The 10,522-nt window shown below is 43.7% G+C and overlaps 1 protein-coding gene across 1 annotated transcript in view; it reads right to left on the bottom strand.

Annotated features, from left to right (window-relative positions):
• Positions 1-5,566: 5,566 nt before the first annotated feature.
• The window catches only part of ints2 (integrator complex subunit 2), a 71,084-nt gene continuing 66,128 nt past the window's right edge, over positions 5,567-10,522 (bottom strand). The window contains 1 exon segment of the mRNA XM_034179012.1: positions 5,567-6,184. Coding sequence (XP_034034903.1) covers positions 6,003-6,184 — 182 coding nt within the window. The 3' untranslated portion in view covers positions 5,567-6,002.

Raw genomic sequence — 10,522 nt, 5'->3', positions numbered from 1 at the left:
ACTGACTGAATGCCACACTACTATTATTGTGAACACCCCCTTTTCTACTTTTTTTTTTTTTACTAATAGCCCAATTTCATAGCCTTAAGAGTGTGCATATCATGAATGCTTGGTCTTGTTGGATTTGTGAGAATCTACTGAATCTACTGGTACCTTGTTTCCCATGTAACAATAAGAAATATACTCAAAACCTGGATTAATCTTTTTAGTCACATAGCACTACTATTATTCTGAACACTACTGTATATTTCATGCTGCTGAATCACAACAATCCGTGAGACTGGTCTGGTCTGGTCTGCGTGCATGGACTGGTGTTGCCACATCAATGACACCATGCAAGTCCCTTGAGTCCTGAATGGCAAACACCCAGGCAGACAACTAGTACATCTCCCACCGCCAGGTAACGCTTGGGTGAGCCCTTGGCCTTCTCCAGCTGCTGGGGTCCTCACCACTGAGGCACCTGCATCCTGGATGAAGCACAGACACACAGGCCACTTCATAGTTCACATTATTCTCTAACCAAGCGAGTGATGCTCCGCTGAAGACTTGGATCTTTGTTCTCCTGCAGAGGTATGGGTATCACCAAACACCTCTGTCCCACGACCCCATGACTCTGTAAGCTCTTCCTAAGTTATCTTGAACAAATAAAACAGACTTTTTACACCTTTTTTTTCACTCTTCTGCTCTTCTTCTAGTTACTCATGAAAAAGCAATAAAGCAAACCTGAAGCTGAAAAAAATGGCATCATTTCAAGTTGCAGTAAATCAAATGCAGCCTTTAAACTCAACGAGCACGACGGAGTCAAACACTGACTTTGTGTTTGGTCTGAGTGGTTGCAGAAGGTGGTGACTTTTATTGTACCTGCCGCTGTTTCAAAGAGCGACTGACGCTGACGGGGACCGATGGCTCTGATCAACTCAGCAACTCTTGTAACAAGCTGAAGTGGAGTTTTCTGCCGCCTCTTAATGGCTCGACATTTATTACGAGCAAGTAAACAAAGCAAATCGAGCCGTGATGTTGGCTGAAAAAGCTCAGGGTTGTGTACACCTAGCTAAGTGCATTAAGAGCACCATTTAAGTGCTTCCCTCAGGTGTTCTCGGGGAGATTTCTAAAGAGGCAGAATGGCTGTTTTGAAACTTTCCAATAAGCTGTTTGTTTGCACATCCTTGACTAATGTATTGAACCTGGGAAAAGAAATAGTATAATGCAACTAGAGCGCTGCGCTCATAGAGCGGAAACCTCCGCCAACACTAGCTTCCAATTCCACAAATTTTTACCCTGGAAAAAACTTTCAAGGTCAAAGTCCAGTTAGAAGTGGCCTTATTGCTTAATACAAAATATAGATCAAAAGGGCTTTTCAGTGTTAAAATCAAATATCCAAAATCCACAATATGGATCAGATGCAGATCAAATTTAGTCTGTTCATTGAGAGTGCCAGTTTAGACCTCGTTGTCACAAATGAGAGTGACTGGGACACGTTTGATTGAGATATAAGATGTTACAGCCATAATAAACGTAACTTTACAGATACATTATCTAACTCATAAGAAAGAATGAAAATGCACCTGTTTTACCATTTCATTACAAAATAAAGATTAGAAATACGTAATTACCTTTGAGACAAGATTCTAAATGCGTTCTCCACCACACGATACGCGCAAGACAACCTACACTTGTAGATCATTTCTGTGATTCTAGGAGCGATGAGAGAATGGTTTCATCAGCCAAGTTCTGAGAGCAAATGCGTCATCAGATAAGAAATGACTATTTTATATAGCATGACGTCCAGCGGGACAAAGCAGGATGCAGTGACATGACAAATTGCCTGACAGTTTGGGGAATGTTCCCTGTTAGTGGATGAACAATCCAACGCTTGGTGAATTCTGCTTCATGATGACAGGAAGAATCGACATCAAAGGATCAAAAAGTGACGCTGCGATGAACACTTGGCTGCCACAAGCCAGGTATTCCTGTGGTAACTTTTCTGACACCTCCTGCTTAAAACCCAAAAAGTCAGAAGCATCATGAGGCCCCGCTTTCATGGTCAAGTGATGTTTTCAAGTGATGCTTCCCAAGTGAGAGCTGATTGGGGAAATTGGCCTTGATGCGCAGAGCTGTAACTCGGCTTGTATCAAGAAATGGCACCAAACTCGACTGGTTGTGAGTGTAGCTTTAGGTTGTGGTGTGGGTGTCAAAATCCAACACCTTGTCAATGTCGTGACACCTGGGTAATGGGTCAAGTAGAGGATTGCCTGTTGGGATGAAAAACGAAGGGGACCTTGGGTGCTCCGTGGTTGCTACAGTAACCATGAAGGCCCAACAGGAACCCTGAACATGGGATTATGGTGAAACAAGAAGTCTTCAACACTGGATCAGGAGAAGGAGGTGATGGTTTGTAACCCAAGGGTTGTGAAGGCAGATGAAGGCTGCAGCAGGTCTGCACAACCCAATCGTCTGGGATTTCCTCCCCATGGACACATGGAAACAAACACATGGACCATGCAACAACATTCTCATGTTAAACAAACCCATGCAGAGGCGTCTCTAGATCAACTCTGGATGTAGATTTTCTCCGCATCCACCATCCTGTCTGGAAATCAATCAAGAGACATCCTCACCAGTAAGTGGTCACCACACTGATGAGGTTGAGGTGTATCACTTTATAAAACATCTGCATGGCGTGTGAGATGTCTACCCGTGTGTGATGGGCCGGGGCTCCGTCCCAGTTTGAGCCACAGACCTGCTGATTTCACAGCAGACAGAACGGATGTGTTCTCCGTCATTCATTACCCTGTGGCGGTCTTAACGTTCACCTGGAGTTCTTTGTCTCCCCTGCTGTCTCCAGGTTGAACAGAAAGCAGCTTTTCTACTTTGTTCAAAAAGATGCTTATTGTGTTTCCCAGCATGCTTTTCCTGCAGTATGCAGAGGAGTCGACAAGACTGTGATTTAGGAGCTATGGGTGTTCGAACTACAGACGCATCTCTGCTGAAAACAAAACAGCTCTGTGACTTCAACCTCACTCACAGCATCATAACACAACAATAACAACAGCAAACATCACAAACAGATCAGAGCCGCCAGCGTTGCTCCAGGACAAAAACACCACAGGATACAAACATATCTGTCATTTACGTCTTTTTCATTATTTTTCTTTCTGTCCCCTCACTTGGTTTCATCCATGCAGCGTTCAAAAACCTTCTGCTTGTTTGGAGATGAACTATTACAGTTTATTCTGCTGCATACATACACGTTAATGTAAAAATTCACTGAGTTTTTGTTTAATTCTCACCTTCCGAACGGCACATTTTGTCAGTCCTGTAACAGTGATGTCTGTTATTACTTCTCAAAGTCTTTGGAGTCTCACCAGCTGCTGCTCAGTTCTTCACTGATGATGGTTTGATGTCATGAACTGGCTGAAACCTGCTGTTTGTGGGTGTGACAACACTGCCCCCTGGTGAGCAAAAACTGAATAACTGCATCAATCAACTAACGGACATATGTTAAATATACATATATGTTAATACCAAAGCAAACCAAGAATCATTTTGTTCAAAAATCCAAATTTATGTCTAGTTTTCTAGTTTTAGTGCTGAAATTAATTAATTGGTAGAAAAATTAATGTCAGTTATTTTAATAGATTGTTTGTGTTGCTTGTGAAGGAAAAGCTTTTTGTGGTCCCAGCCTCTCTGATGTGAGGATTTGCTGCTTTTCTGTTTTATCCCTGTTAAGTTATTTTCTTTTTTGGAGTAGTCATACAATTCAGCTTATACTGTATTCTAATAATCTAATGGAATTTTATGGCCCCTATCCACAAGACAGCAGCAACCAATAAACAAAAATAATTTACAGAATAACTGATTGTGAAAGCCAATAGCTGAAGTTGAATACATAAATTTATAAATCAATACATGTTTAAATAAATGTATTTATACATTAATTTCTACTTTAATGCATGTATTTATACAAATTTTTTTTTTATTCAGTCTTAATTCACATTTGTGAGTCTGAAGTACAAGTACATAAATGTATGAGGTGGGTGGTCTTTTCCCCTCGATGGAATGAGGCAATTAACAAAAAAGGGCATGTCTGTACACTTCCCACTCATCACTACAGTCACTGAGGCCTCCCCTCCATACAGAAGTAAATCACAGTAACTAATGTGTTGGACTTGGACAAATTTTTAGTTCCTTTAAGGATGTATCATATTGTTATGCAGATGACACACAGCTGTACATCTCCTTTTCTCCACAAAATGTTTCTAGGGCATCTGTTTTTCAAAACTGTATTAATGTCATATAAAAAAAACTGGATGGCTGCTAATTATTTGTCACTTAATACAGCAAAACCCCAAGTCCTTGTTTGTGCCCCTGAGGAGTTTGTTCCCTCATTGATGAAGAACCTTGGCTCTCTATCCTCTTTTGTTCACTCAGCAGTCAGAAATCTGGGTGTTACAGTTGACCAGGCTCTCAAATTTGACACACACACGTTACCAGTCTTGTGCAATCATGCTTTTTATTTACGGAACACTGCACGCCTCAGAAACATTGTGTCTCAAGCTGAGCTGGAACCAGGCTCGGACTGATAATCTGTGATTTTGGGCTTTTGCCCGGTGGGCCGCTGCACGTTTAGACGTGCCTGGGCCGGCCCTCCCATATTTATAGAGATTATGGAAATATACAGTGTTCTCGAACTGCGCGCTGCTGTCAACACGAGGAAAGTCCGTGATCGGTGAAGCTACAGCATTTAATCGGCGCAGCTGCAGAACCACTTCCTGAATTTGTGTCAAAATAAAAGTTCTGTAGTGTTTCATACACGGCAGTCTTATTTTAGGTTTCAGTTTTGTTTCCGTTTGATCACACAACGGAGACTTACATCGAGCACAATGATTGACATGACCAACAGCCAATGACAATGGAGAAGCATACAGGGTAGCCAATCAGATTGCAGGCGGCCGCTCCCGCCCCGTGAATGGATTGAGTCCTCGGTGCCTGGACTTCTCTCCGTTCTTCTACTGATACTGATTTCACTGATTAACTGATTCCATCTGCTCAAAGTGATAATCATGATTATCACTGCATGATTTTTCACTGCAGTGAAATCACCTGGTGTAGTCAGTGGCTGCAAAGAAAACCTGCACCCTCTTGGCCCTTTCTCGAACAAGTTGCCCACCCCTGATCTACAGCAACCTCCTGGACGGGACACCAGTCCATCACAGGTTACTTCCTCAGCCAAGGGTGGTAGCCATTTACAGCTGGCTTGACTGGGACCATCCAAATGAAGTACTATATAGGTCCTGAAGCCCATCCATCAACGGTCCTCGACCGATGTTCTGTGGCGGCAGGACGCCATGTTTATGAGGACATCAAGGAATCAGTGGGACATTTTGTCTTGACATGAACTGGGGACAGATTTCCGTGAAAATGATGGCAGCAGAAAAATCATACAACAAAGATAAATGAAATCCCTATCAAAAGAAATAACTGAAAAATGAGGAAAACACTGAAGCTTGACACTTAGCACCACTGTGCCAGTTCATTTGTGTTTTCTTTGTTTTATTACAAATACATTAAAAAGTACAAGTTTAAGGCATTGAATTTTTTTTTCAACTAAGAAAAAAGTGTGAACTCTGAACATCTTACAAAATATGTGTACAGCAGTCAAGATAACAGACCCAAGATAACAGGTTTTCTGTATTCCATCACTATTAACTGTGACAAACTCTAAAAATGTCAGACAGTTCTTACATGGACTGATTCATCAAAAAACAAAACAAAAAAGCCTTGTGGGTAGTAAATGGATTTTTCAGTACTGGACCGTGTCCAGACTGAGGTGGACCTACAGGACATCCCATTACTAGGTGACAGTGTCTAAGAGCCCTCAGCAAAAGGAGACAACAGTCCATTAGGAACTGAACAGACAGGTGACGACGGCAGCCCCCTGAGAAGCGTTTTGGAGGCGGTGCTTAGAGCTGTTAGAGTCTGGTCCCTGCACACACACTGATCTACAGTCTGTGAAGTGTGGAGCTGATGATGTCCATGAAGGTGGCCTCAATGCAGTAACAGAGCTGGACATCGGGATCAGCGCCGCCCAGGTCCTCGACAGTCCTGTGGGTTACAGTCAGCTTGGAGGAGCTGCCTGCTGAACTCTGCGCCTCCTGCGGCTTCTCCTTCAGATACTGAAGGCCTGAAGAAAAAAAAAAGAGAAAAAAGGTCTAACTCTTGTCTGGTGGTTAAGAGCCGAGTGGAGAATTTTTAAATTTATTGGTAAACAGCAGAGGTGGGAGTAAATCACCATCAAGTCACTCAAGTCATGAATCAGCAAGTCTCAAGTCATAATGACCACCAATTGTTTGCAAGCTGACTCGAGACTTAACTTGGGACTTGCAGATTGATGACTTGAGACTGACCTGACAGTGACTTGCTCCCACCTCTGGTAACAGTGGAACAGTGAAGGAGTGAGATTAAAATGATTTTGCTTAATGCAGAACTTTAAATCTGTCAGTGAATGGGGCGTGTGAAGTGCAGCAAAAACTGAAGTGGTTCCTTCTGTAACAACGTATTAAGTTAATACAGTTTCATCACAGCTAATCAGTTAAATGACAAATGTTATTTTGAAAAAAGTACATAAATAATATTTATAAATAGAACTAAGTGAAGTTTAACCATTTTTCCCCACTTTTCAAAAATTCATAATTCATTTCAGGTAATAAAGCTACTTTTTTTTAGGTGGTCCCCTCCAAATTCTAAGAAAATGTGGCTGGATTTATTCACTTTTTTAATACTGAGCATCTGATTACTGGAACAATATTTCTGAAAAGAACCGGTGAATTTGGATTTCCAGTCTGTTGACACACAGATGAAGAAACAACAGAAGCACTACATCTTTAGCAAAACTGTATGGTGCTTAAAACATTTGCACAGCTGTGTACATTAATTAATTTAGTTTGTTTTTTTAAATTTAATTTCAGATGTATGTTGCCAGCGAGCACAAACTGAGGCCCCTGTGGAACACTGATGTTTATGGCATTTGCCTCCACTCCTCTCGACTATTTTTTCTAACCGTTAATATTTTTCTCTTGCTTGTAGTTTTAAGTAACACTTTCAAGATGATTGGTCCTGCACAACTGAGTTGCACGTGTTCCTGCCAGTCGTCCACAGATGAAAAATTACTTCACTTCCATATTATAATAACCCCTAAGCTGCATACATCTAAATAAGAAATTATTTTGAAGATTAAATTTGTCTTTTTGAAAACTCAGCATTTCCCATTTTTTTTTAATACTGTGCAAACTGCCGTAATACCTTTCATTGTCCACTGTTTGAATATGACATCAGTTTCACCTGGTTTGAACTGGGTATCAAAGGCTATACGAGGTCTGTCAATAAAAGTATAGGTCCTTTTTATTTTTTTCAAAAACTATATGGATTTCATTCATATGTTTTTACGTCAGACATGCTTGAACCCTCGTGCGCATGCGTGAGTTTTTCCACGCCTGTCGGTGACGTCATTCGCCTGTGAGCACTCCTTGTGGGAGGAGTCGTCCAGCCCCTCGTCGGAATTCCTTTGTCTGAGAAGTTGCTGAGAGACTGGCGCTTTGTTTGATCAAATTTTTTTCTAAACCTGTGAGACACATCGAAGTGGACACGGTTCGAAAAATTAAGCTGGTTTTCGGTGAAAATTTTAACGGCTGATGAGAGATTTTGAGGTGATACTGTCGCTTTAAGGACTTCCCACGGAGCGAGACGTCGTGCAGCACTCCCAGGCGCCGTCATCAGCCTGTTTCAAGCTGAAAACCTCCACATTTCAGGCTCTATTGATCCAGGACATCGTGAGAGAACAGAGAAGTTTCAGAAGAAGTCGGTTTCAGCATTTTATCCGGATATTCCACTATTAAGAGAGATTTTTTAATGAAAGACGTGCAGACGGGTCCACGCATCGGGACGCAGCCGGCGCGACGCTCCGCCACAGGAAAAACACCTCTGTTGGAAGCCTTAAGGACAAGTTGGAACATGTCCAGCTGTTAAACCATTTCTCATATACTCACTCCACTGAAAGCCATCAAAAGCCGCCTGGATTTTACAAATGGTTATCAACACAGAGGTGTTTTTCCTGTGCCATTTGTAAAATCCAGGCGGCTTTTGCGTCGCGGCGGCTGCCAGCCGACGCTGCAATCCGTCCGCACGTCTTTCATTAAAAAAAATCTCCTTTAACAGTGGAATATCCGGATAAAATGCTGAAACCGACTTCTTCTGAAACTTCTCTGTTCTCTCACGACGTCCTGGATCAATAGAGCCTGAAATGTGGAGGTTTTCAGCTTGAAACAGGGTGACGACGGCGCCTCGGAGCACTGCACGACGTCTCGCTCCGTGGGAAGTCCTTAAAGCGACAGTATCACCTCAAAATCTCTCATCAGCCGTTAAAGTTTTCACCGAAAACCAGCTGAATTTTTCGAACCGTGTCCACTTCGATGTGTGTCACAGGTTTAGAAAAAAGTTTGATCAAACAAAGCGCCAGTCTCTCAGCAACTTCTCAGACAAAGGAATTCCGACGAGGGGCTGGACGACAACTCCTCCCACAAGGAGTGCTCACAAGCGAATGACGTCACCAACAGGCGTGGAAAAACTCACGCATGCGCACGAGGGTTCAAGCATGTCTGACGTAAAAACATATGAATGAAATCCATATAGTTTTTGAAAAAAATAAAAAGGACCTATACTTTATTGACAGCCCTCGTACATCTGAGTACTTTCTGATCTTTCCTTAGATTGAATTTCCTTGTAAAGTTAAACCAGATGTCTAGCGTCTCTTTTGTTTATTGTCTAGCAAAGTTACTGAGTCTATCTTACCTTTAATAGAATTGGAATCCCCATTTTCTCGTACTCCTGATTGAGACCTAGAAGGTTTTCAGATTCAAGTTCCTTCCATCTAGCAAGATCATTTTCACAGCACCAACAAAACAAGGGTTTGAACTGAGCTGCATAAAATAGTCTCTCAACCTAGGAAGTGCCAATTCCCATTTACGTTTGGGTAACTGTAGTGTTGCAAATGTAACCCGAAGTCTCTTTCTAGCCCAAACAAGCCCAAACTGTAAAGCAACTCTGTGGGACCTCCAATGGTAGAGGTTGGAATAGGTATAACAAACTAGGTACGATATTAATTTTGACTACATTAATCCTACCACTGAAATCCAATGGATAGGTGGTCCACCTTTCAGTATCTTGTCTAATGTTTTGGATCACCGGCTTATAGTTTACCTCGTAACCTCCTGAATACCAGGACACATATATTATATATATATATATCCATTTTCTTCTGCTTTATTCAGAGTCAGGTCACGGGGGCAGCAGCTCAAGCAAAGCCGCCCAGACCTCCCGATCCACACACACCTCCCCCAATTCCTCCGGGGGAATCCCAAGGCGTTCCCAAGCCAGCCGAGAGATGTAGTCCCTCCAGCGTGTCCTGGGTCTTCCCCGGGGCCTCCTCCCAATGGGACGTGCCCGGAACACCTCTCGCGCGAGGCGTCCAGGGGGCATCCGGAAAAGATGCCCGAGCCACCTCAATTGACTCCTTTCGATGTGGAGGAGCAGCGGCTCGACTCCGAGATCCTCCCGAGTGACCAAGCTCCTCACCCTATCTCTAAGGGAGCGCCCAGCCACCCTGCGGAGGAAACTCATCTCGGCCGCTTGTACTCGTGATCTTGTTCTTTCGGTCATGAGCCAAATCTCATGACCATAGGTGAGGATCGAAACGTAGATCGATCGGTAAATTGAGAGCTTTGCCCCCCTACTCAGCTCTCTCTTCACCACGACGGTCCGATACAGCGACCGCATCACTGCAGATGCTGCACCGATCCGTCTATCGATCTCACGCTCCATCTGTCCCTCACTCGTGAACAAGACCCCGAGATACTTAAACTCCTCCACTTGAGGCAAGGACACTCCAACGACCTGAAGAGGGCAAAGCACCTTTTTTCCGGTCGAGAACCATGGCCTCAGATTTGGAGGTGCTGATTTTCATCCCGGACGCTTCACACTCGGCTGCAAACCACCCCAGTGCACGCTGAAGGTCCTGATTTGACGAAGCCAACAGAACCACATTGTCCGCAAACAGCAGAGACAAGATTCTGTGGTTCCCAAAGCAGACCCCCTCTACACCCTGGCTGCGCCTAGAAATTCTGTCCATAAAAATAAAGAACAGAACCTGTGACAAAGGGCAGCCCTGGCGGAGGCCAGCGTGCACTGGAAACAGGTTTGACTTACTACCGGCAATGCGAACCAAGCTCCTGCTGCGGTCATACAGGGACCGGATAGCCCTTAGCAAAGGACCCCGTACTACCGGAGCACTCCCCACAGGGTGCCCCGAGGGACACGGTCGAACGCCTTCTCCAGATCCACAAAATACATGTGGACTGGTTGGGCGAACTCCCATGAACCCTCGAGCACCCGATAGAGCGTGTAGAGCTGGTCCAGTGTGCCGCGACCAGGACGAAAACCACACTGCTCCTCCTGAATCCGAGGTTCG

This window comes from Thalassophryne amazonica, chromosome 9, assembly GCF_902500255.1.
Source record: "Thalassophryne amazonica chromosome 9, fThaAma1.1, whole genome shotgun sequence".
In the NCBI taxonomy this organism is placed as follows: Eukaryota; Metazoa; Chordata; class Actinopteri; order Batrachoidiformes; family Batrachoididae; genus Thalassophryne; species Thalassophryne amazonica.
This window is presented reverse-complemented; position numbering and strand designations above follow the sequence as displayed.